Source organism: Balaenoptera borealis (assembly GCF_965194805.1).
Source record: "Balaenoptera borealis genome assembly, chromosome: 1".
Taxonomy (NCBI): Eukaryota; Metazoa; Chordata; class Mammalia; order Artiodactyla; family Balaenopteridae; genus Balaenoptera; species Balaenoptera borealis.
Window position 1 is genome coordinate 87,991,652 of NC_138860.1, and position 26,496 is coordinate 88,018,147.

The following is a 26,496-nucleotide window of genomic DNA, read 5'->3' on the forward strand; positions in this document are numbered from 1 at the left end:
TTACTATCTTTTCCCTTGATTACTCTACAAATTAAGTTCTTCTAATAAAGCATACTATTACTTACTATAGCAATTTTGTTCCTTTGTTGAATAAGTATAGACTACAGTTGTAGAGAGGAGAAAATGGTAATATGAGGTCAAAAGACACATTTTCTTAAAATACTTAAATAAGTTCTTATAGCTGAGCACATTAAGCCAATAGTCTCCACTAGCAAAATGTATGGTATATTAATAACAAGTACATTCATGAATGAGATAATTTTACTCAATACTGGATCTGTGCATGGTTACTTTTGTCAGTAGTAATATAATGTATAATACTATACAAACATCCTCCAAGCTGCCTACTTGGAATTTCCCAAAGTGCTGTGTTTTTCCATGTTTCTACATACATTCGTATGTTTCCACTTGCCCAACCTATTTCACCTTCAAGATTCACGTAATCTGTTATCTGTTCTAGAAATCTCCATGATGAAATAGGTGACCTATCTTTATGCTTCACACTGCACCTGGTATATTGCTCAATTATATGTGGTGACTATCATTTGTCACACTATATAATGTCAATTGTTTCTGTCACCTAGTTCCTCCTTGAACTAGTAAATTTCTTTGAGGAAGATACTTTGTAATTAATCTGTATGTTCCTAGTGCCTAATATAGTACCTGAAACACAGTAAGACCTCAGTAAATCAATGATTAATTAAACGATTAATTAATTAAGTTCAACATGGGAGATAAAAATATGGATGAGTTTTTAAAGGAGTAAATAAAATAGATAATAATACTTCACTATTTTATTAAAAAGTTATTGAGATTATGGGGTACTTAACATTTTGAAATGTCTGTGGGGCAAGCATGTTCTTCCACAAAATATTCTGGGATAGATCATTGATCTGAGTCAGTATGTCATCTCTAATATTCTGTTTGGTTTGAAACACAAGTGACATGTCCTATCCATAACTTATTTCCTCAGTCAAACACAGGATTTAAAAAGGAAATATCTTAGCACAGGAACGAAGGTGGGGTGCATGTCTTCCTTGATCCTCCTTGCTGCCTTGGTCCTCACTGCTGTTTCTCCCTGCTTTCTCAAATTCCCCAGCTTCTTTAAAGCACCCACTACCTCTCCTGTTTGAAATTATTTACGGACCTCCCATTTACTCCTCTTCATTCAGTGAAGATTTTAGCACCAAGCTTTCCACCTCTCTCTATATATAACTACTCCTGTAGTTAATTTTTTCAGCAGTTTTTTTAACCTCAACTTTTTATTGATATATAATTGACATATAACATTATATTAATTTCAGGTGTACCATACAATAATTTCTATATATATTATGAAGTGATCACCAAAGTAAATCTAGTTTATGTCTATGGCCACAAATAGTTAACAAATTTTTTTCTCGTGATGAGAACTTTAAAGATCTACTCTCTTAGCAACTTTCAAATATACAGTACAGTATTGTTAACTGTAGTCACCATGCTGTACATTATATCCCCAGGACTTGTTTATCTTTTAACTGGAAGTATTTACCTTTTGACCCCCTTCACCCATTTTGCCCACCCCCCACCTCTGCCAACCACCAATCTGTTCTGTGCATCTATGAGTTCAGGTGCTTTGTTCTGTTTTTTAGATTCCACATAGAAGTGAGAGCATACAATACTTCTCTTTCTCTGTCTTACTTATTTCACTTAGCATAATGCCTTCAAGGTCCATCCATGTTGTTGCAAAGGCAGAATTTCCTTCATTTCTTTGCTGAATAATATACCATTGTGTATATACACCACAATTTTCTTTATCTATTTCTCCACTGATGGACACTTAGGTTGTTTCCATGTTTTGGCTGTTGTGAATAATGCTGCCATGAACATGGATGTGCAGCATTATTCTGTAGTTCACATCTGTGTAGGTAATACTTTCACCAATACAGTGTATTAGTTAGGATTAGATTCAACTGCATATAATAGAAAAACCCAAAGTAACAATGGATTAAACAAGGTTAAAGTTTATTTCCCTCTCATATGAAGAAGTCTGGAGGAAGATAGTCCTGAAATGGTATAATAGCTCCACAGCATCTCTTTCTGCTCCACTATCAGCATGTGGCTTCTACCTTATGGTCCAAGATGGCTGCTGGAGCTCCAGCCACTATATGGACATTCTACACAGAAGAAAAGAGAAATATAGAAGAAGGCCACGCCCCTTTTAAGGAAAATTACTGAAAGTTCCATGTAACATTTCCACTTAGATCTCATTGGAAGTATTTAGTCACATATATCTAGCATATATCCAGGGAGGCTAGGAAACGTGTCTTTATACGGAGAGGCAATGTGTCCAGGTAAAATCAAGGTTCTGTTATTAAGGAGGAGGGGAGAATGAGTATGAGTGTTGAGGCAGACCTTTACCACTTGGCCTCTCACTTCAATGACCTTCTCATTCCAATGATTTTATAATCTACCTATGTCATTACCATCAAGATCTCGATTTCAAGCAACCCACTCTCCAAAACCTTTTATCTTTTCAGCACATTCACTCCAGTACTCTAACTCCACTTTTTTGACTCCACTTCATGCCCTCTATCAACCTGCTCCATCTTCACTTCCTAGCCTACATGGTCTATAAGCCATGGTCCAACATCATAATCATATCCTACCATGCACTCTCAATTCCTTAGCCCTTTCCTCCATACTTGCTTGGCTAAGCATTACCTTTAGTTATGTGCCTGCATTAAAACACTTAAATATGGCAAGACAAAAATATCACTGTGCTCATCTGACGTCTTAAATTCATGACCACTAAACCTTGCTTCTTTTTTCTCTAAGAAAGTAGAAGCAGTCAGAAGACTTTCACAGCTTTCCACTCTGTGCCCAAGGTCTGTAATGAGGGCTAGTCACACAGGCACCCTCTGCCAGCACATATCAAAATTCCAGACTCCCAGAAGGAGAGCAGGTGTTCAGTATAAACCACACGGTTACATAGTATAGGCACAGAGAGCCACTCTTATCAGCTGGGGTGGTAAGAACCCTCCCAAAATCCAAATTCCCAGACACCAGCCATCGGCCAAAGATGCGAGGTGGCCTTCCGAAGGACAAGCAACCTCAGGCCTGGGGTTATGCTCCACCTCCTTGAGAAGGCAATATACACATACATGTGGAATTTTTCTGTATAGAAGATTTGTTCCCCATATTCTGGTTGGTTTTAATTCTTTATTTTTGGAGATATGGGAAGCACTATTATGGTTCCAAGAGTCGGCTAACTCTTTCCTTATCCTGCCTTTTATTAGGGATCTCCCATACTGGTCTCCAGACTGTTGCCTGCCCCAGTGTTTCTCAAAATTTGGTTCTTGAGCCAGAAACATCAGCATCATCTGGAACTTGATAGAAATTCTCAGACCCCATCCCAGACTACTGAATCAGAAGTTCCGGTCACCAGTCATCTGTGTTTTAGTAAGCCCTCCTGATGCATGGTAAAGTTTGAGAACCACTGATTTAGCCAAAAGGTGAGGAAGACCTGTAATTGCTCTTTCTGTCAGGACTTGAACAGATTCTGAGGTCTCTACTATCTACCAGAACCAAGAGATGCTGAGTTATGAAAATTGGGCTGGGATGAGAGTGGTGTGGAGCTGGGGTGTATTCAAACTAGCATCTTCCCTTCCTTGAGGATTTTAAATAAACTTATTTTAAAGCTCTCTTCAGAGTATTCTTTTTCTCTATTTCTTTGGGTGCAAATGCTCTCATTTGAAGAGTCTTCTGGGACTTCCCTGGTGGTCCAGAGGTTAAGACTGCGCTTCCAATGCAGGGGATGCGGGTTTGATCCCTGGTCGGGGAGCTAAGATCCCACATGCTGCGCAGCGCAGCCAAAAAGTAAAAAAAAAAAAAAAAAAAAAAAAAAAGTCTTCTGACTCAAGATCATGTCACTGGGCTTCCTCATGTGTTTTGCTATTTGGATTACTTTAGTAATTTTTAAAACTTTTTATTTTGAACTGATTTCATTCTTTCAGAAAAGTTGCAAAAATAATACAAAGACTTCTTGTATAAGCTTTACCCAGGTTCCCTAAAGATAAGACTTCACATAACATTACAACAATTATCAAAACAAGAAAATTTACATTGATATAAAACTGTAACTAAATCACTTATTCAATTTTCACCACTTTTCCCACTAATTTCCCTTTTTTGTTCCAGGATCTTATATTGCATTTAGTTGTTATGTATCATTAATCTCCTCTAATCTTCATCAGTTCTTCAGTGTTTTGTTTCTTTCAGGACCTTGACAATTTGAAAAGAACTAAGTTCCATACTTTATTCTGATTTATTTACTTTATACCTAATGTTTTTTCTATCACAGGCTCCCACTTAGGGTATCACATTACTCCTTATCATTAGGCTGCTTTACACTGTGACAGTTTCTTACACTTTCCTTGTTTTTGATGATCTTGACAGTTTTGAGGAGTACTGGTTAAGTATTTTGTAGACTATTCCTTAATTTGTGATTGTCTGATATTTTTTCCTCATGATTAGTCTAGGGGTTTGGGCTGTCAGGAGGAAAACTAGAGAGGTAAAGTGCTATTCTCATCACCTTATATCAAAGGTACTGCTACTGACTTCCCACTAATGATGTTAAGCTGGCTGAGGTGGTGTTTATGAAGTTTCTCCACTGTAAAGTTATCCTTTTTTCCCCTTTTCTATATTGTATTCTTTGGAAGGAAGTTAATATGCTCCGCCCATACCTAAGGGGTAGACAGTTATGATCCATCTCCTTGAGGGCAGAGTATGGGGAAAGGGCTCAGAGTTTCCATGCCCTCTCCAAGCGAGCCACTCACCATGAATCTCCATGTGTTCACCCATCTGGAAGCTCTCCAAATTCCTGTCCTTTTTGGGGGTTTGTGGAGGCTTCAGTACACAGGCATGATTGATTAAATCATTGTCCATTGGCAACTGTTTCAACCTCCAGCTCCTCTCCCTTCCCCAGAGGTCGGGGTGGAACTGAAAGTTCCAACCCTCTCATCATGTGTTTGGTTTTCCTGACAACAGCCCCCATTCTTAGGTTCAGTCCAAAAGGCATTTCATTAACCTAACAAGAAACACCTTTAATGCTCTCATCACTTAGGAAATGCCAAGGGTTTTGGGATTTCAGAAAGAGGGACAAAGACCAAATATATGTTTCCTATTATAAACCATGATATCACAGACCTGAATAGGTATTTCTCCAAAGAAGGTATACAAATGGCCAACAGGTACAGGAAAAGGCACTCAACATTGCTAATCATCAGGGAAATGTAAATCAGAACTACAATGAGATATCATCACCTCATCTGTTCGAATGGTTATTTCCAAAAAGACAAGAGATAAGAGTCGGCAAGGACTTGGAGAAAAGGGAAACCTTGCATGCTTTTGTGGGAATGTAAACTGGTATAGCCACTGTGGAAAACAGTATGGAGATTCCTCAAAAATTAAAAAATAGAACTACCATATGATCCAGTAATCCCACTTATGGGTATATATCTAAAGGAAATGAAATCCCACTTATGGGTATATATCCAAAGGAAATGAAGATATATCTGCACTCCCATGTTCACTGCAGTATTATTCACAGTAGCCAAGATATGGAAACAACCTAAGTATCTGTCTAAAGATGAATGGATAAAGAAAATGTAGCATATACATATACAATGGAATACTGTTTAGCCATGAGAAGAAAATCCTGCCATGTGCAACATCATGGATGGGCCTTGCGGGCATTATGCTAAGTGAAATAAGTCAGAGAAAGACAAATACTGTATTGTATCACTTATACCTAGAATCTAAAAAAAAAGTTGAACTCAGAGAAACAGAGGGTAGAATGATAGTTGCCAGGGGTCAGGAGTTAGGGGAAATGGGAAGATGTTGGTCAAAGGGTATAAACTTTAAGTTATAAGATGAATAAGCACACCATGGTGACTATAGTTAATAATACTGTGCTATATACCTGAAATTTGCTAAGAGAGTAAATCTTAAGCATTTTCCCACACAAACACACAGAGGTGTGAAGTTATAGATGTGAATTACCTTGATTGTGGGAATCATTTCACAGTGTTCACATACATCAAGTCATCATGCTGCATACTTTAAATATATATAATTTTATCATTATACCTCAATAAAGCTGGAAAAAATTAATATCAATGGTATTTGTTTTTAAAAATAATTACTTTCCACAGTGGTTGAGTAATCTCTTTTGTGTATAAACTTGTATCATTCCTCTTCCTAAAGCTGATATTTTAAATGGTATTAAATTGTTTTTATTTTTTATTGAGGTATAATGTTCATACAATAAAATCACCCTTTTTAGTGTACAGTTCTGTAAATTTTGACAGATGCATAACACCATTACAATCAAGACACAGAAGTATTCTATAACTCCCCCAAATTTCCTCAGGCCCCTTTGTAGTCAACCCCTCTTCCCACCTTCAACTCCTGGAAAGCACTGATCTGTTTTCTGACCCTAAGTCTTGCTTTTTCCAGAATGTCATGTAAATAGACTCTGGCTTCTTTCACTTCCCATAATGCATTTGATATTCATCCATGTTGTGTGTATCAAGAGTTTAATCCTTTTCATTGCTGAGCAGTATTCCATTTATGGCTATACCACATTTTGTTTATAGATTTACCAGGCAAAAGACACTTGTGTTGTTTACCTTTTGGGGTGAAAATGAGTGAAGCCACATATGTTTTGTACAAATAAATATTTATGTACAGGTTTTTGTGTGAACCTGTCTTTATTTCACTTGAATAAATACCTAAGAGTGGGATTACTAAACTGCATGTTAGGTGTATGTTTAACTTTATAAAAAAGATCAGATTGTTTTTGAAATGGAAATCACCAAGATGAGATGTCACACTCATTCCTGATCACAAGTGGGGATGCAAACTGGGGAGCAGACAGGGAAGTACAGCTCCAGATGCCTAATCTCACCTGTCATCCAGTTCTGTAAAATCGATATATTCTTCCCCCATTCCCCCATCCTCACCTCTTAGAGGAAGTAGGACACCTTTAGCAGCATGCATAAAAGTATACTGTGTTGTGAAGCCCCCTGTGCTCTCCATTATTCGCCTCAGTTTATCAGGCAGAATGGCTTATCTGAGGAGACAAGTGGCAATGACATCTGAGATACAGTAACATCAAGAGAACCCCCACCAATTATTTTGCCTATTACCTTCTTCTTTTCCTTCCCTCTAGAAGGAAGGACACTGGGGCAACAGCATTAAGCCTGAAGAGAGAAATTATACTGGTGTTGGTTAAGAGATCATGTTTCTTTACCTAGTCTTTCCTGAGTATAAGGAAAAAACAAACAAACATGGGACTAGGGAGAAGCAATTAATCCTTCCTACAGTGTCAAATTACTTTTGTCTTATGTCTAAAATACACAATATGCCAAGTTGACTTTTATTATTAACTATTGACCGATTTATAAATGCTATTAGAGCAGAACAGTGTCATGAATAATCCCCAAAGCAGATTTGCTTCTCCTATGCTGATTTGACACTTGTAAGGAAATACATACTAGGGACATATTACTTGGCATGTAGAAACCACCCTGGGGCTAGAAAGCTGAACAGTACACAAGTTAATGTTTATTGTATTAGTCCTTCAAGGGCCTTGCTTCAGAGTCCTGTGGAAAGATTGAAAGGAACTCAGGGAATAAGGGTGGGTAAGATTATCCAAGAAGGAGGTAACTAGACAGTAATGATTTTGGAGGGGTGAGCAAAAGGTTGCAGTAAAAAAAAAAGTACCTTTTTTTCTGCAAACTGTCTTTGGTTAAGAGCTACAGAATAACTGAGTTTATTAGGGGCAGAGCAAAAACAAAAGGGGGAGCAGCGTATTTGTTGGACTTAAGCGGATGGGTTTTCAACTTAATATAAAACGAACTTTTTAACAAATAGAGCTGCTCATTCAGAAAGGGTGGCCTTGTGTGACTTGGGGTTCCCCATTCCTGGCTGTGTTTAAGACTAAGTGCAATTATCCTGTTATAAATGTAGTAAACAGTATTCATGTACCCTTCATTCTGCAAATGTTTATTAAAAGTTTACTCTGTACAACGTGCATGCAAGAACATGAAGAAGAATCAAACCTAGATTTGCTCTCTGCCAGTTGTCAATGCAGTGGTTCTTACACTTTAATGTGTATACACATTCCCTTGGGGATCTTGTTAAAATGCAGAATCTGATTCTGTAGGATGGGGCCTCAGACTCAGCATTTCTAACAAGCTCCCAGGTGATGCCAATGCTGCTGGTCACTATAACACATGCTGAGTGACAAGGGTTTCTAGTAGGTAGTGAGACATGCATATAGTCATAATACAAAGTAAGAATTAGTAAATACCACAGAAGTCCCATTAATTATCAGTAGAAACCTGAATCTGCTCCAACAAGACTGTCGTTGCCCTTTTCTACCTAAGTATTCCTTCTGATGCTTCTGTTGCTCTCTTTCTTGAAGTTCATTTCTTCTGGGGTTGCTCACTGCAAGTGCTGTTTCTTAGCCTAGAATAGCTTTCTCCTTCTCCTTATACTAATTTTAACAATTTGTCAAGATTTATCTCCTGGGACTTCCCTGGTGGCGCAGTGGTTAAGAATCTGCCTGCCAATACAGGGGACATTGGTTCGATCCCTGGTCTGGGAAGATCCCACATGCCGCGGAGCAACTAAGCCCGTGCACCACAACTACTAAGCCTGCGCTCTAGAGCCGGAGAGCCACAACTACTGAAGCCTGTGCGCCTAGAGCCCATGCTCCGCAACAAGAGAAGCCACCGCAATAAGCCCGCGCACCACAACAAAGAGTAGCCCCCACTCACCCAAACTAGAGAAAGCCCGTGCACAGCAACGAAGACCCAGTGCAACCAAAAATAAATAAATGAAAATAAATTTTAAAAAAAATTTATCTCCTAATTATTCCCTCTTCCCTGGGGACCCAGTCAGGCTGACTGCTCCCCATAGCACTTAGTTTTAACCTCGAGCAATTACCACTACTACTTCCTTAGCTATCAGTTGCAAGTCCGTTTTCTTATTCCCTATAGGAACTCACCTCTCCGGGATGCCTGTCGAAAAGACGCTACAAAATGAAAACGTTTGGCGAACCTGAGGCCAGGTGAGGGGGCGGGGGAAAAAGCAATGCCGCTCCACCGGGTGCAGAGCACCAGAGCCCGTGAGGGGACCCCGTGTCCTTCGGTGACCGTCCCCACCAGATTGCAATCCCTGAGGCTCAAGCAACCGAAGATCTCGGCGCAGTCTTGCCAGCGAAGCAGTCCCAGCCCCGCACGCGGCGGATTGCGGAACCGGCGCCCCCGCCTGGCACTGGAGGCTGCGCGCGGCTGCCCACCATCGAGGCGACGGTGGCTAGAGAGGCCGGCGGGCCCCGGGCGCTGCCGCGGCGCGGCCGCAGGGAACGCGCGCGGGGCGACCCCGCGCCTCTGGCCTTGTAGCCATTTTAGGAGGAAACCCGGGTCGCTAGCCCGGGGCGTGGCTTCAATTTCAATAACTTTATTGGTGGCCTTATCTGCAGAACAGCCATCGCACCATTGGTCCCGGGAGGAGGCAGAGCATCGCGGGAGGTGATTGGGGTGGGAGCGCCCCTGGGCAGTGAGCGCGGGGCGTGCGGGGGAGTTTCCGAAAGCGGGTTTCTTGAGCAGCAGGCAACTGGGATTGGGGGTTCCGGGGGTTCCTGGAGGGCAGGGAGGGAGGGCTCCCCCGCGCGCGGCTTTCCTGGGGCGGGGATTCCCTTGCCCGGGTCCCCAGACGTAGGGGCGGGGCCAGGGGCTCCCCAGACGCGACCGCCGGGGTGTCCCTAGCCCCGTGTTGTTCCCCACGGCAGGTGGCCCCCGACTCGAGCTGCACCGCCATGGGAAACACCACCAGCGACCGGGTGGCCGGGGAGCGCCACGGCGCCAAGGCTGCGCGCGCCGAGGGCGCCGGCGGCCATGCCCCGGGCAAGGAACATAAGATCATGGTGGGGAGCACCGATGACCCCAGCGTCTTCAGCCTGCCGGATTCCAAGGTGAGTGTCCCCACGCCCCCAGTTGGTGGCGATGCTGCAGTAGTCTGGGTGTCAGGGCTCCTCCTCCCTATTTTGATTTTTTCTTATCACACTGACCTGGGTTACGGTTTTTAGAATTAAAGGCTTTTTTCGGGGACGGAGATATTGAGTGGTAATTTCTTTCGCGGTGCTGTCTCAAAATGAGATAGAGGCGGAGTTCTTGTTACTCGACTACTCTTTTGGCCACATTTTTAGGATGAGGCCAACAAACCTCCGCCCGGTCGCCCTTGGTTCTCCTAACAGGCACGGACGGGTGCCCTCTTCTAGAGTACTGATGAATTTGTAGGTTGTGAGCCCTGGTGAAAAACTTAAGAGGGTAGGTTACCCGAGTTGCTGACCATAGGCGGCATTTCCTCACATTTGCCTTGAGGTAGGTAAATGAATTTCTTTTTCCTGATAACTGTTGTGTATCAGTATCATTTTTGCCCTTCTGGGAGCTCATCACTTCAGATCCTCTTCCCCTTTGGCATGGCTGCGAGCAGCAACCACTTGCTTATACGAATACTTTCTTCTAGTTTTGGGGATCAATAAAGGACATTATTTGGTTGACTGCTTAGTTTTCATCTCATACTTTACAGTTGTCTTGGCTGAGCTGCTTCTTTCACATCCAGCTGCTTCTCAAGTGGGAGAGCAAATAATTCCAGGATTTATCTAATTTCCGGTAGTACTTCATAATGTTACCGTACCGCGGCTGAAAATGGACAACCCACAGTTGCCCTGAAGACCTTGCTCTCAATCAAGGACTTTCAGGAAAGTGGCAACTTGTATTCACCCTACAGAAAGGATAGATGGAGCTGACAGCAATGTAATTACCATTCGAATGTTTCTAATCACTTTCAGAGCTGTAGGCATTAAATACATTAATTCCTCCTGGTAGTCTGACTAGAATGAAGTAGAAAAATGGAGGGGTTGGGGAGTTTGGGGTAGGTTTGATGTTATCACTCATCCTGTCCCACCCATCTGGGGTTTTATTTTATTTACTCTTGTAAATAGACAATAATTTGCCAGGTTGATAACACATGAAATGTGGATTCTACTGTTTATTTTCTTGGATCACAATTGAGAACATAATGACAAAGAGAAGTGAGGGTGATTTCTTGGGGTTTCTTCTTCGTTCCTTTCTTCCTTCTCCCACTTCAGGACTTCTTCCTCAACATTTGGGCCCTCTCCTCAGCCATCTGAATTTACTTCTTCAGAGCTTTCTCAAGGTGATTGTATTTTTACCAATTTCCTACATTGATGACTCAGGATTTAAGTACAGTGTATTTGTCAAGCTGTGACTGCAGTAATCGGCGTCCTGAATAAAAAGCCAGGTTGCTCTATCTGAAATGGAGCCTATTTTGGATCATTCTTTCCCTTACCTCAATCTTGACATTTGTGAAATAAGAAGATTGGTTCAAATAATTCCCAAGGTCACTTCCAAATCTAAGATTTTATAGTTCTCAATCTATTTCTTCCCTCAATGTTTCACTTAAACATTTTTCAATTATAATTCTAATTGTTTTGCCTCTTTTCCTGATGATTTTGCTGACTATTTAACTTGGAGTAAACAATCTTTTTGCTAGTCAGCTGCACTCATGCCTACCACAGAAATGTCATGTCATACGTGGAAGGGCTTTCTTCCAAAGCTAGGCATATTAATAGTTTGTAGCTTTCAAATTCTAAACTGAAACTATTAAATCATACAAGTAAATAAAAGAAACAGTGGCAGGCGGGCCTACATTGCTTCAAATGCCAGCCTTCTTCGGTGGACTAGTTCAATGGTTTTCAGTCCTATTTGCACATTAGACTCACCTGAGATTTGTTTGAACACTGCATAGAAAATTTGAAACATTTTCCATGTTTCAAAGTCAGGAGAACAGTGTAATGAACTCCTATATAACTGTCATCCAGTTTAAACAATGATCAAATCATGAATGAATTTATGTCACCTATACCCCAATCCACTCTTCCCCCACCAATTATTTTGAAGCAAATCCCAGACCATCATATCAAATATTACTTTATCTGTAAATATTTTAGGATGTATCTCTAAAGATGAGGTTTCTTTCTTTATTTTTAATATAATTTCAGTATTATTGTCTGGGAAACTTTTTAAAAATAGATTCCCAGGCCTTATATCTGAATCAGAATCTGAGGCATATGTAATTGTTAGGCATATGTAAACATTTCTGTAATTCTAATGCAGCCTGACAAATAAGAGTTCATTGCTTTGAGAAAATGGAGATCAAACTTTTCTCTTAAGCCACTTCCTTATATAATGTGAAAGTTCCTTCAATTCTCTTTCTCTGCTTGCTTTGGATTATGCTGCTACTGGTATCTCATAGTGTAGTTTTGAGGAATATTGAGAGACAGTATGGAAGGTAGTCTGCCTCAGCCATTTTGAAAGTAAAGCCCAAATGAATAAACTAGTCCTTTTTTTTTTAACCCACATTATTTTATTTGGTAATATTTTGGCTTGGTACCATATAGTCTTATTTACCAAAGTCATTTAAGCCAATCTGAAGTGGGGGTGAGCAAACTTTTTCTATAAAGGGCCAGATAGGTAATATTTTAGACTTTGCAGACCATACGGTCTCTGTCACAACTACTCACTTCTGCCATTATAGCATGAAAGCAGCTGTAGAAAATGAGTAAGTGAATGAGTGTGGCTATTTTCTGATAAAACCTTATTTGTAAAAGCACCTGGCTCACTGGCCATAGTTTGCCAATTCCTGTTCTGAAGGATGGTAATGAAAAGAAACTAAGTAAGGAGTCAGTTTTTTTTTCCGGAACCCTACATACTTCATTTGATATTGGAACCACTTTTTTAAAGGAAACTGTGTTTTTGATATGATGCTTCTTGAGCTCCAGAATTTTCATCCCTACTCCTGAAATAACTAGTATAAACCTGGCATAGGTGAACAAGTAAGATTTCATAACCATTTCTCAAAATTTATGAAACCAATGATCTGATTTTTACATTTTTAATGTCCTTTTGTAACCTATTAACTAAAGTGGAGGTTATGAATTACTTATGAATTTTAGCATCTCTAATTTCTATTATAACTGATAAATTGAGAGCTGCTCATATTTGCATGTGAAAAATACATGGTTAACTTAGTTATTTTTTGTAGAACCATACTTTATTTTCATATTTTTTCTCTTAAGAGACACTCAGAAGCATATCATAATTGTCTGCCTATGAGTTAATCTGGTAAGAGGAAGTAAGGTTTTTTGTTTGTTTGTTTCTTAAGGGAAATCCTAAGGTTCTGAAAGAATGAGTGATATATGCAGACTCAGAAGTTAGGCTGTGATTTGGGTAGCCTTTGAGCATAAGCCAGTTGACCATTTTGGTCCTAGATGAGTTCTTTTTCTATAGTTTGTTCAAAATCTGATTTAGGTGCTAATTTCAAGGCTTATTAGTCCTTAGCAGAAACATAGCACCCCTCTCTGCCCTGGGGAGGAGAGTGACCTTTTCAGAATTCCTGGGTCACAATTTAGGGATGACCTAATCCTTCTTACAGCTCCCTGGGGACAAAGAGTTTGTATCATGGCAGCAGGATTTGGAGGACTCCGTAAAGCCCACACAGCAGGCCCGGCCCACTGTTATCCGCTGGTCTGAAGGAGGCAAGGAGGTCTTCATCTCTGGGTCCTTCAACAATTGGAGCACCAAGATTCCACTGATTAAGAGGTGAAGACAAGTGTCTTGGTTGAGTCTACAGGGTCCAGGAGTAGAGACTTGATTTCCTTTCTCAGGAGAGAGACCTGGCTGGACTACTCCTCTCTACCTGCTAGGGACTCTCTCTAGAACATTTTCTGTGACCAATAACTACATCTGTGACATTTTTTTCTAACCTCATAGTGAGTCAGAGATGTTTTACCACTTAGAATGTCATTTTCTTTAGGACTGTGTTAATACAAGTCCTTTCTATGCTTGTGGGAAGTCTTCCATAACTGCCTGAGTCCAGTTGCTCTGACTTCTGCACTGAAACAAAACACACTGTAAAGTTCTAGGTAGTAATGTTGTTTGTTGCTTGCAGAGCAACAGTGAATTATGTAACTGATTATGGCCCTTTGTATAAAGGTAATTTCCTAGAATCTGCTCACCAAAATATGGAAGGGTACCTTGAGGCACTTCTTATCCTGAACCTACTTGCTATCTTATTTACATTCATGAGGGATCCGTTTTGCTGAAGCAAAATAGTTGTACTAAGGTGGAACATTCGAGAGGATTAACATCTTTATTGTTCTTTTCCAGATATTAGTTAAGAACTAAAGTTATTGGGAGGGGCTAGCAAATACATGCTCAAGGTGATATAAAAAAGGAGAATGGGTTTATAAATTATTTTTTACTCCAGGGGTTGCAATCACTTAAGAATGCGGGAGATAATTGGTATGATATTGTGATTGCCTCGTGGTTTTTACATTTATATTCTGTCTTCTAATAGAAATTTGGCCTATTTAACTTTCTGTTTTCTTCTATAGCCATAATGACTTTGTTGCCATCCTGGACCTCCCTGAGGGAGAGCACCAGTACAAGTTCTTTGTGGATGGACAGTGGGTTCATGATCCATCAGAGGTAAGGCCTTGATCTCTGAGGGTAACCAGTGACTTAACAGTCTCCTTTAAACTATCATTCCCCTTGGTGTCAAACATCATTGCAGTCAGGATTGATAGGCTCCTATACTGTTGGATTTGTTTCTTGATAAAAGATGGTGGTGCCAAGTATGATCCCTTTTAAAAAGAGGAGAGTTGAATAGAACAGATGTATTTGAAATGGGGATTCATGAATTTTTTTTCCATTCATTGTTTCAGCCTGTGGTTACCAGTCAGCTTGGCACAATTAACAATTTGATCCATGTCAAGAAATCTGATTTTGAGGTGTTTGATGCTTTAAAGCTAGATTCAATGGAAAGCTCAGAGACATCTTGTCGAGGTAATTTTGTAGTATTTGCTCTTTCTTGATCTGTTTTTCTTATAATGCGTGTTTCTTCCCAAGAGTGGTTTTTGTTTGTGTTTTTTCATTTTCTCCTTAGGAATCCTATGAATTGTATGTATATGTTTCTCCTATAAACATTAGGTCCCCGTCTTCAAGAAAAACATCTGTCTAGTGTATTTGATTTCAAACTTTTTAACCAGTAGGTTTACACTGTAACCCAATACACACTCACACACACACACACACACACACACACACAACAGTAACACAAGTCTTACAGTATAATGTTTGCCTTTATTACATGTAAAGCACTCTATTTTCTATTTTATCTTTCTTTTTATAAACCACTAATGGGCTATGGTCTATAGTTTAAAAAGCTATTTCTAGTAATATTTCAAGTTTTTCATTGACCTTTGAGAGTATCAACTAGCAGGGGCTAGCTGTGTCTCATATGCCTCGTTTAGCTGCCTCAGCTTAATCCTGCCAGTTTGATAGCTCAGTTGGCAGTTCTATAATTTTATAGGGCCCTACATATATGGCAGTTTTGGGGGGGGGAAGGGTTATAAAAACCTCACATTTCTTTTTTTTTTAATTCTTTTAAAAATTTATTTATTTATTTATTTTGGCTGCACCGTGTCCTAGTTGCGGCACACAGGCTCTTTGTTGCGGCACGTGGGATCTTTTAGTTACAGCAGGTGGGCTTCTTAATTTCGGCATGCATGCAGGATCTAGTTCCCAACCAGGGATCAAACCCGGGCCCCCTGCAGTGGGAGCATGGAGTCTTACCCATTGGACCACCAGGGAAGTTCCAAAACCTCACATTTCTTTTGTCTATATGTTAACTGAAGTTTTGTAAGTTTTGGGTTAAAAAAAAAATCCCTTCGTAGAGGAAAAGACCTGTATCCTTTTGTTTCTCCCAATGCTTTTTCCAAGGCCTTCATCTCTACTTACATTAGCTATAATACCAGAAAAGTGATTTGCTATCCATACTCACAGTTACCAATTTTGTTGTTTTACAATAAAGGCTATGGCTGTCTAAAGAACTGTTTCCAGTAAGCACACTTCTCCCTTGTGAGTTCAAAGCCTGCCTATGCTACTAACTAGCTTTGCCATCACAGACAACTCCTTCAACCTTTTTGGTTCTTGGTTCCTTATCAGTAAAATCAGAGGCTTAGACTCTCAGCGATTCACTGCTGAGGAGACACAATACCTGAAGTGAGACATATTAAAATCTCAGGACACAAGAGTGGCTTATGCAGTTTCTAAAAGAATAATCAATAGTATAATAATTGTTTAGGAAAATTACAAAGATATTGTTTTCATTATATAAGCTCAGAAAGTAAGGCTGGACATTTTTCTTAACTGGTGGTGCAGAGATTTAAAAGAGTTTAAAAATACTGAATTAGGGGCTTCCTTGGTGGTGCAGTGGTTGAGGGTCTGCCTGCTAATGCAGGGGACACGGATTTGAGCCCTGGTCTGGGAGGATCCCACGTGCCGCGGAGCAGCTGGGCCCGTGAGCCACAATTACTGAGCCTGCGTGTCTGTAGCCTGTGCTCCGCAACAAGAGAGGCCGCGATAGTGAGAGGCCCGCGCACCACGATGAAGAGTGGCCCCCGCTTGCCGCAACTAGAGAAAGCCCTCGCACAGAAACGAAGACCCAACACAGCCATAAATAATAAATAAATAAATAAAAGGGGAAAAGATGGTTCAATTTTTTAAAAAAAATACTGAAATAAATGATGAGGTCAATAGTTACTCTAAATTTTTGCATTATATGATTCTAGCAAAGCAACCAAAGAATAAGACATATAATCATAATTATAGAGAAAGAGAACTAGCATACTTTTGATATTTCTCTCTTCCCACTTTCACCCAATTTCCTGATCCACTGAGGTAGGGTTTAGAATACATTTTATTAGGAATCTTCAGATAATGGGTTTTAATCTGCACTCAGTGACCATCTTTGCCATGTCTGTGACTTTGGGTAAATGACAACCATTTTTTTTTCTGACGGAAAGGGAAAAAAAAAAAAACTGTTCTATGTACTTGCAAAGAGTGTTTTTGTGGATCCATGACAAAATAACTGAGAGTACTTTGAAAAGTTTCAGGTTCTATGCATTTTTAAGATATTGTTTAATGTAACAGTATTTTTGCTCTTTTCTTTTGTCCCACATATATTTAATTGAAATCTGAGTTCTTATGCTGAACTGGTTATTAAAATCCTTTTTACTAGAAACTGTAAAAAACATTAAAAATTTTTAAGCAAAAAATTATAGTTCTCTTCATTTTTGTGTATTTCTATTCTTGTCTGCATACATTTTTTCCATTTTTTTTAAGATATAATTTCACATGCCATAAAATTCACTCTGTTAAGGTGTGCAATTCAGTAAGTTTTAGTATATTCACAGAGTTGTGCAACCATCATTGCTATATAATTGCAGAGTTTTGTTTTTTGTGTTTTTTTTTGGCTGCACTGGGTCTTCACTGCTGCACGCGGGCTTTCTCTAGTTGCGGCGAGCGGGGGCTACTCTTCGTTGCAGTGTGTGGGCTTCTCATTGCAGTGGCTTCTCTTGTTGCAGAGCACGGGCTCTAGGCACGCGGCTCAGTAGTTGTGGCTTGTGGGCTCTAGAGTGCAGGCTCAGTAGTTGTGGCGCATGGGCTTAGTTGCTCCGCGGCATGTGGCATCTTCCCAGACCAGGGATCAAACCCTTGTCCCCCTGCATTGGCAGGTGGATTCTTAACCACTGGACCACCAGGGAAGTCCAAATTCCAGAGCATTTTAATCACCCCCAAAAGGAACCCCATCCCCATTAGCAGTCACTTCCCATTGCCTCCTTCCCTCCACCTCTGGCAACCACAAATCTACTTTGTGTCTCTATGGATTTGCCTATTTTGGACATTTCATATAAATGGGATCATACACTATGTGGTCTTTTGTGTCTGGCTTCTTTCACTTAGCATAATGTTTTCAGGGTTCATCCATGTTGTAATATATATAATTACTTCATTCCTTTTTATGGCTGAATAAAATTACATTGTATGGATATACCATTTTATTTATCCATTCATTAGCTGACGGACATTTGGATTGTTTCCACTTTTTGTCTGTTACAAATAATGGTGTTATGAACATTTGTGTTCAAGTTTTTGTGTGGACATATGTTTTCATTTCTCTTGGGCATGTATCCAGGAGTATAATTGCTGGGTCATATGGTAACTTTGTGCTTAACTTTTGGAGGAACTGCCAAACTGTTCTCCAAAGTGGTGCACCATTTTACATTCCAACCAGCAATGGGAATAATACAAAGGTTCCAATTTCTTCACATCATCGCCAATAATTATTATTGTCTGTCTTTTTTTATTCTAGCCATCTTAATGAGTGTGAAGTGGATCTCATTGTGGTTCTGATTTGCATTCCCCTAATGACTACTACATTGTTATTAATTTTTCCTTTTTGTTGCAGTCATCGTAGTATCAGTAGTCTTAGAGTTTATAACCTTGTTGTTGCTTGACTGGAAAAAAGAACAAATCTAATATTTTCATATTGTTTGATAGTTTATAAGGCATTGTCACATCTGTTGTCTCATTTGATTCCTATAAAAGCACTGTGAAATAGGGCAGAGATTGTTATTTTAATTTTATGAATGAGGAAACTGACTATAGTAGAGGGATTTGTCCCAAGTCATACGATTGATAGATGGAGTAGCTCTTCCCTGAACCTATACATCTTTTACCCCTCATCTCCTCCCCTATCCTTCATGTCATGTTACCATGTTGAGGAACTTCATGATTTATGTTCAGGGTGACGCAGACTTTTCCTTTGTTTGCCTTACAGTTGTAGACCCAACAAGTCACAAGTTTATGATTCTTGACTTCTACCATATTTAATATTAGCTGCCATGTACTGACAGTTTTTTCATGCATCTTTAATAGCTCTCCAACTTTCCCTTATATTTGAATAAATATCTTCCAGACCTTTCCAGCTCACCCCCAGGGCCTTATGGTCAAGAAATGTATGTGTTTCGATCAGAGGAGAGATTCAAATCCCCACCCATCCTGCCTCCTCACCTTCTCCAAGTTATTCTTAACAAGGACACTAATATATCTGTGAGTATCCTAAGAGTATTGCTGGGGCATCTGGGGGTTACCAGGACCATTTGAGCTACAGTGTAGTAATCCTAGAGGTTGGGATTATTACAAAGGTTTGTTGAGTATAAATCATATACGTATCAGTAGCTTTACAAGTTCCTTTTTCCAGGGCTGAGTTGCGACTTTTCCAAATACTGTTATCAAAATTCATAGTTGTCTTTTGGTCCTAATATATCAGGCTCAGAGCTATGGATTGCTAGAACCAGTTTCTAAGACTTCTATTCCAACATAAGATAAGGAGTATTTATCATTTGGGAATATCCAAAAGAAGTATATTTTGCATATAATTTACATTTCTAGTCAATTCACTTGATTCCCACTAAGATTATTTTTGCCTCTTACACAAATCTTCTATATGTGTTGTGGGCAAGGTCTATTAAAGAGGATGAATAGATAGTGAGGCTAAGGGTTTCTGCCCTGGACTCAGAATTTTCCTGATTTTCTGTAATGAGAATGTATTATTTATATATACTAGGATGAGTGCATTACTTAAAAGAAATAATACATTCTAGTTTTGAGTTTCTCAACAGTCCCAAAGATCTCTGAGTAGGAATAAACTGTTTGGTTTAGGATTGTGCATTTAACCCCATTTAGTGGGTTTTTTTTGGTTTGTTTTCTTTTTACCCCTCTTAGTGTGATCCAGCCTTGCTTCCCGAGCCCAATCATGTTATGCTGAACCATCTCTATGCACTGTCCATTAAGGTAAGTGGTGGGCCTGGTTCTTCACATAGTTCCCCAAAATGGGAGGGGAAGAGTTGAACACGTGTTCCCTAGTGGCTACTTGCTCTGCTACTTCACTGAAGCTGAAGCTGGCAGTAATAGTCAAATTATAGGAGAAGTTGTTTCTTTTTTTAACTAGTGGGTGAGTTTGTTTGTTTTAGTCTCAATATCTGAGTTCTGGCTAGCTAAATTGCACTGTGATTGAATGGACTTTTTTGCTTCCTGGTTTCTTTTTGGGTAGCTATAACCTTTGCACCACCTACTTAATTAAGTTTGAGTTCATAGTACTAGGATTTCATTTACAGAAAAAGCAAGTTTACTTTCCAGTTCGAAGAATGCTTGAATGTGATATTAAGGCTTCCACTTTTTTAAAGGTGGACATGAGCTGCTTTCAGGTGCCTGAGTCCTATATACCCAAGTGCTTGCATCTTTCCTATACACTCGTAAAGGAGAAATGTGACCAGACTTGCCCTGTCCCCCCCATCCCCGTTCCAACTCTTAGAATGCTTCTTGGTTTCTCTGCTGCTTTAGATTCTGGATTGAAAATATCTGTTCAGTCTTGTCATGTCTTTGTGGTCTGGCTATTGGAATAATATTTTATATAGTTCTGTAGTTACCAAACTAAGCTGAACATCATCAGAATCACTTGGGGAAAGTTTGTGAAAATATAGATTCAAAGGCTCCATCCCCAGGGATTCTGAATAAGTGCATCTAGGATGGGCCTCGGTAATTTTTTTAAGCTGCTTATATTTCTTAGATGTGCAGCCAGATTAGGGAAATCACTGATACAGCTGTCTTTAACAGATTACATGGTACTTATTAAATATATATTATTGAATTTAATTTTTATAATAACCTTGTGAGATAAGTATTATTTTTTAACCCTGTTTTATAGAAAAAGAAACTAAGGCTCATAGAAGGTCATATTGCCAGTAAGCACCAGAGAGAGAACTGAGGTCCAGTCCTCCCATCCTCATTCCATGTCCTTTCCTAGAGACCACTGGGCTGGTTCTTCCAAGTAGGTCTTTCTCTCACCCACTTCTCATTTCCACCAAACTCTTTCTGGAGTTGAATTTTTTACCTGCCTTGCTTCTGTCATTTTTAGGCTGTGATCTGCATACTGTGGTCACAGAATGTCAATCTGAGAAGTATTCATTGTAGATGATACAATATAGAGGAAAATAGGAAGAGGCACTGGTTTCTTAATTGGATTTGCTTGGATTCTTTGTGATCTAACTGAATTTTGCCTCCTGTATCTGCTCTTTGGCTATCAGGTGATGTCCACAGGTCTGCCATCTCTTTCTATGGTACACCCACGGTCTGTAACACCGCTTGGGAAATGGTACCTCTTACTCTTCACACTGGTTCTGACCCAGGTTAAGGTCTTGATTGTTGTGGTTCAGCTTGGCCTTGACCTATCCCTGGTTCTCTCAGATTGTTTAAGCTGTTTGGAATTGATCCATTGGATTGAGTGTCTTTCCAAGGAGGATTTTAGGGTCCACTTTGTTCAAGGATAGAAGATGATTCCTGAGTCCCCTCTTGATCAGAGATGACTTTTTTTTAAAGTTCATCCCTGGTATTAAATGGGGCTTGGAAATGGTTTTTCAAAAGGATCACTACCCTTTTTTCTCATTGCTTTTAAGACTTCCTTCTAGAAATGGATATCAGGATATTTCTTTTTTTCCATGATAGTTTTAAGCCCAATATTTGAAGGTGAGGTGGGGAAGGAAGTGAGGTAGGAGACTAATATTTTTTCAGCACCTACTTTCTGTGTCAGATATTTTCATGTAATCATCAGAGCCATATTAACGGTAGGTGTTATCCTTTGTAATGATGAGAAAAAAGACTTAGAGACATTAAGTAGATTACTCAAGGTCACAAATAGAGTAACAGTTGGAGTCAGGATCAAAACTTAAATTGATTTGAATCCAAAACCAACCTTTTTTTATAATATCAAACTAACTGTGTTAAAAGTGAGCAGTTGTGAAGGATTAATGGCTGGGAACAGCTGCCTACATCCTGAACTAGTGAATTAACTACATATGTTTATTTCCCTTGCAGGACAGTGTGATGGTCCTTAGCGCAACCCATCGCTACAAGAAGAAGTATGTCACTACTCTGCTGTACAAGCCCATCTGAAGGGATTCCTTCCTGCCTCCCAGGATTCAGAAACATCTCCCTTGCCTTTCTGGACTAGACCAGTCTTACCTGGGGCTGGAAGGCTGATTTGCTTTGAGGCTAATATGTGTGTTTCAGTGCCTCTGAGTAGGATGCTCTGCTTTTGCGTTTGATTGCAAATGAGAGCTTTAGGAGTTCATGGAATTTATTTTAAGAAAAAATCATATATATACACACACACACACGCACGCACATGCACACGCACACGCACACGGGAGGAAAGTTAATGGAAGCCTCCTAGCTAGATGTATTCTTTCTGCCTGTGGGAACTCACCAAGACCTGTTGGGGAGAGCTGCAGGAAGAACCATAACAGGAAGTTTTTTTCCTAAAGTGAATGAAGAGCAAACTCAGGATCCTTGTTGGGTGGAGATTCTATCACTGCTACCTTGGCTCTCCAAGGGATGGACTTGTGCCAGACTGCTGCCCTACTTCCAGCTGCCTCCTTGCAGGAGCAGCTTTTCTTGCATGGGTTCTCTGTATTCCCAGAGTATGTGCACAATCTGTGTTTTTTATATGATACCAGGTGCCCCACAAGAACCCTTTTTCCTCTCATTTCACATTCTTGCTTTGTTAACCTCCTTCAGATCCTATATCTGACCCTTGCCTAACACAAAACTCAGTGGGTAAGTGACCCCTTTCAAAGGCTGTGTGAGACCTGACCCACCTTACAGACTACGGCTGCCAGAAAGTCTCCTTTTTAAGCTCAGCACAGGCCCATGACACTTTGTTACCACTTATTTTAACTTATACTGAAGAAAATATGGCTCAGCATTATATGAAAGGCAGAATGCAGGTCTACTTTTTTGTTTTGGTTTGGTGCCACAGTTTAGGCTGTATTGGCACATTCCCATACTTTTTCCCACCTGGTTTGGCCCTGATTCCATGTTTTCTTTCACAGAGCAGATAGCTTTGAAGGTAGGAGTGAAACCAGGGAAAACTTTCCTGTCTTTCGTCCTTGGAAGATTTTTATGTGCCTACATTTTTCTTTTATCAAAAAATGCCTTTCATTGGTCTTAAGAGACTGCATTTGGAGAACTTCAGGCTTATGATAAATTGCTCCCAATATTTTCTTCTCTAGTCTAGCCCCCTACAGTCTTACATTAATGAGGCTGACTCTGTGTACATCATTACAGTAAACATTGCTCTAGATACAGACCCATTCAAACTCATTTCATGTACCTAAAAGTGTCCCTCAACTTAAAGATTCATTAGGCCAAGAGGCAAGAAATTACCCTTCGTGTTCCCAGCCATGAAAAGTATCACTTTCATGCACTAAATGCTAACAAGAGTTATCTTGTTCTTCTGTATCTTCCAGAAAGTGTTTGTTGATGAAGTGGGGTCAGTGATTTCCATTTGCGGAGTAAAAAGTATCTATTCAATCCACTCTTGAGATTCAGAGATAAGATACTTTTCCCCAAGTTTCTGTGGCTCTTCCATTACAGATAAATACAAGCCAAACATTCAATACTGAAGGAGGCTAAACTTGTTGCTGGAGAGGCTCCTTGACTGCTAAGATGAGCCCAGCCCCACTGAAAGGGCACCCACAGGTAAATTAGCTACCGCCTGTCTTTCCCATGTAAAGCTGATGATACAGTTGTCTTCGGGTATGTAGAACTCTTAGATCCTGTGTGTGAGGCAGTAGGGTATGGGATTGTTGTCTCGCTGGGAATGCAAATTGCTAAGTGCTTTGGTGGTTAATTGCTGAGAGTAAATATTGCTTTAGCCACTCAAGGCCACCATCTGCCTCAAAAGGCTTTTGTGGAGAACATTTTATGGTTCCAATCACTTTTAGAATGGTGTGCCATTTAAAAAATCCAGGCCAAATTCTGTTACTACCAACTCTCAGGATCTGCATTGTCTTCAGTTATACTAGAATTTTGTTTTTCCCGTTACCCATTAAACAAGTGGGCCACTTAGGAGGATTTAAAATCTTGGTTGTTACATAGAGGATTTTGTTGTACTCATATGTCTTGTCAGCAGTATTGACATGTAATTGTCTGTGTGTTCCTGTATTAAAATCTCTATTCTGCACAGATAGATCATTAGAGTGTGGCAGGAAAAGAGATTCCTTCAATTTCTCTCAGGCCAGAGGCTTCTGTGAAATGGGTCTGTCTCCAGTGACAGTAGGTTTTGGTGCTGGTGACCTTCAGATCTTTCTAATCTGGAAATGTGTAGAAAGTGTCAGTTTTCCAAATTCTGAGGTAATCTTTCAGCCAGATGTGAAAGTGGAGCCTACCAGCTGGTATGGAAAGGGACCAGTAAGAGGAATTGGATGATGACTCATTCAGCCCTGTCCCTTCTCTGTACTGCTGATTAACATACCATGGCCTTGAGAATTCCTATCATACTCTCAGTCTGTCCCCTAGAAACTGTTCTAGAAGGTTGAGAGGGAGGGAGGAAGGTACCCAAGAGTACAGCTCACTCATTTTTTATATTGGTTAAAGGGATAGTTTATTTTCTGCAGAAGAATTTGACAGATTTTGAAAATGAATAAAGGAAAAAAAATTTTTTAGGGTTTTCTTATTTGTTTTGCCTGTAAGAGTTTCACAGTCAAAGAGTAAGAATGTAATTCTTAGGGAGGGCTGACTCTTGAACTGTATCATGGTTTAGGAGTTATGGGAAAAAGAAAGAGTAACTGAGCTGAGGAGTGGTACTAGGAAAGTTAAGGCTTAAGTAACTCAGAACTAAAAATATCCTTTTTTAAATTAAATCAAACATATACTGGTGTCTTTGGATTTCATTGTACAGAATTTACGGTATAAAAAATCTTTTTCTTGTTTCTATTTTCTACACTTTCTTCTATGTTGTGCTTTAACTTCACGTGTCAGGCAGACTTTACCAGGGTCTAAAGTCAAACATTACCTAAAACAAATATTAGTCATCTTGCTGGTAAGGAGAACTTCTGTGTCATGGTTATTAGCTTGTTTTAAGCTTAAAGTTGAATGGGATTTAATCACTGTAGGCAAAACCCCTGAAGGTCATACCTGGCCTCAACAGTGTTGGCTTTTTTTTAAAACAATGCTTATACATGGTAAAGAAGCTCTGTAAAAGAAGAATCCAAGAGAGGTTTCTGACAGGATCCTACAAACCCAGGCCCACTCACTTCACCCCAATTATTTCTAGTCTTGTAGACCTAATGGATCTGAGATAAAATCTTTGAAAAGTGTTGGTACTCCACATATGCTGCTAAAATGAAGTTAAATTCAGAAAGAAGTGTTACCTCTAGACTGGGCTTATATTAATCTGGGTATAAATGAAGGAGACATATTAATGATAGAATCCCCTGCTTTTAATTGGGGAAGTAGAGCTTTTAAATTTTTGACCTCAACTAAAAATGATATGCAATAGTCTATGTTTGTGTATGTTTGAAATACATTCTATTCTCAGAGATTTCTAAATCCTCACGTTCTAGTGATTTGGGGCCTAGGCTTAAGAGCAGATACACAGTTGGTCCCTGCATTATTGTGACTCATCCTTAAAGCTGAGTTGTTGCTGTCTTCTAGGAACTGCTGACTCTAGTTACCCATGGGATGGAGGACCTGGGAGGGATAGGAGTTAGGGTCTTTTAAAACTCTGGATCTAGGCATTTGTCTCTCCTTAAGCACCAGTCACAACTGGAGGTTGAAGGGCTGTGATTTCTGCAATGAACTCAAACTTTTGGAGTAAAAAGGCCAAATCTTTAAAAATTATAAGAAAAAAGAAAGAAAAGGAAAAAACTCCAAGAGTCTGTTACTTACGAAATCCAATTCTTCGCAGTGGAATCCCTCTAGGATTCAAATTTGGGCTTTGTCTTGATTTGCTTTACTCAGTTGTGCTTTGAATGAATAAGTTTTGTTAAAAATTAAATTTTGTTTTAGTTCCAACATTAGTTGGAGTCGAATTTTGTGTAGCACAGTGCTTTTGCAGTAAGATTGATATGAAAAACTAAATGCTATGTGGATTTTATAGTCAGGTTAAAATGGTCGAGGAGGTACCTACTATAAGTATTACATTATGTGTTCATCATCTTATTTCTTTTCTATTCCCATCTACAGAACACCTACCCAGGTTGCGGTTTTACAACAGCCAAAGCTCACTAATGTTGATTAGTCCTAATCTCCACACTGGGCCCCATATGTGAAACTTGTTTGAATTTTGGTAAATTGGAGAATGTTGGTTGTTACTACACTGAAGTATTTTGAGTGAGTACAGCTCTGTTATAAAGGGGGAATAAGACTATAAAGGGAATTAAATATGTGAGTCCTCCTTTACATGGTGCTTTTTGTAACCTTTAGTGCTGCGATACAGAGCTGCTTTTCAGTATTTCACAAAGGAGTGGCATACAAGAATGAATTTTAAAGCTTTTCTCCAAATGTAATTTTTCACCGGACTCTGACGTGTCTAAAAATTGTGTGATATAACACATACAGAAATGTGAGGGGTTTTTTTCCATAAAACTTGAATAAAAGTATTATACAGCAATAA

At 39.7% G+C, this 26,496-nt stretch overlaps 1 protein-coding gene and 2 long non-coding RNA genes across 7 annotated transcripts; 2 read left to right on the forward strand and 1 right to left on the reverse strand.

The window, feature by feature from the left end:
- Positions 1-1,987: 1,987 nt before the first annotated feature.
- LOC309616954 lies at positions 1,988-9,194 on the reverse strand. The gene is made up of 4 exons (XR_014237659.1): positions 9,056-9,194; positions 7,191-7,244; positions 7,005-7,114; positions 1,988-2,156 (listed from the first exon to the last, which is right to left on the reverse strand). It is a non-coding gene; the product is annotated as an uncharacterized lncRNA (long non-coding RNA).
- On the forward strand, positions 9,142-26,496 carry PRKAB2 (protein kinase AMP-activated non-catalytic subunit beta 2; the record flags this gene model as incomplete). Of its 5 annotated transcripts, none has more annotated exons than XM_082367911.1 (8): positions 9,463-9,581; positions 9,842-10,024; positions 13,570-13,736; positions 14,531-14,624; positions 14,861-14,981; positions 18,958-19,091; positions 19,767-19,835; positions 21,915-26,496. In XM_082367911.1, the coding sequence occupies 7 exons, from the start codon at positions 9,869-9,871 to the stop codon at positions 21,990-21,992; spliced, it is 819 nt and encodes a 272-aa protein (XP_082224037.1). In that variant the 3' UTR covers positions 21,993-26,496. The 5 variants fall into 5 exon arrangements, with proteins under 5 accessions (XP_082224036.1, XP_082224037.1, XP_082224038.1 ...); XM_082367912.1 differs by having other exon boundaries at positions 9,464-9,590; XM_082367913.1 differs by having other exon boundaries at positions 9,564-9,581; positions 9,819-10,024.
- Positions 10,032-13,563, forward strand: LOC309616987. Its single transcript, XR_014237705.1, has 3 exons — positions 10,032-10,433; positions 10,642-10,868; positions 11,204-13,563. It is a non-coding gene; the product is annotated as an uncharacterized lncRNA (long non-coding RNA).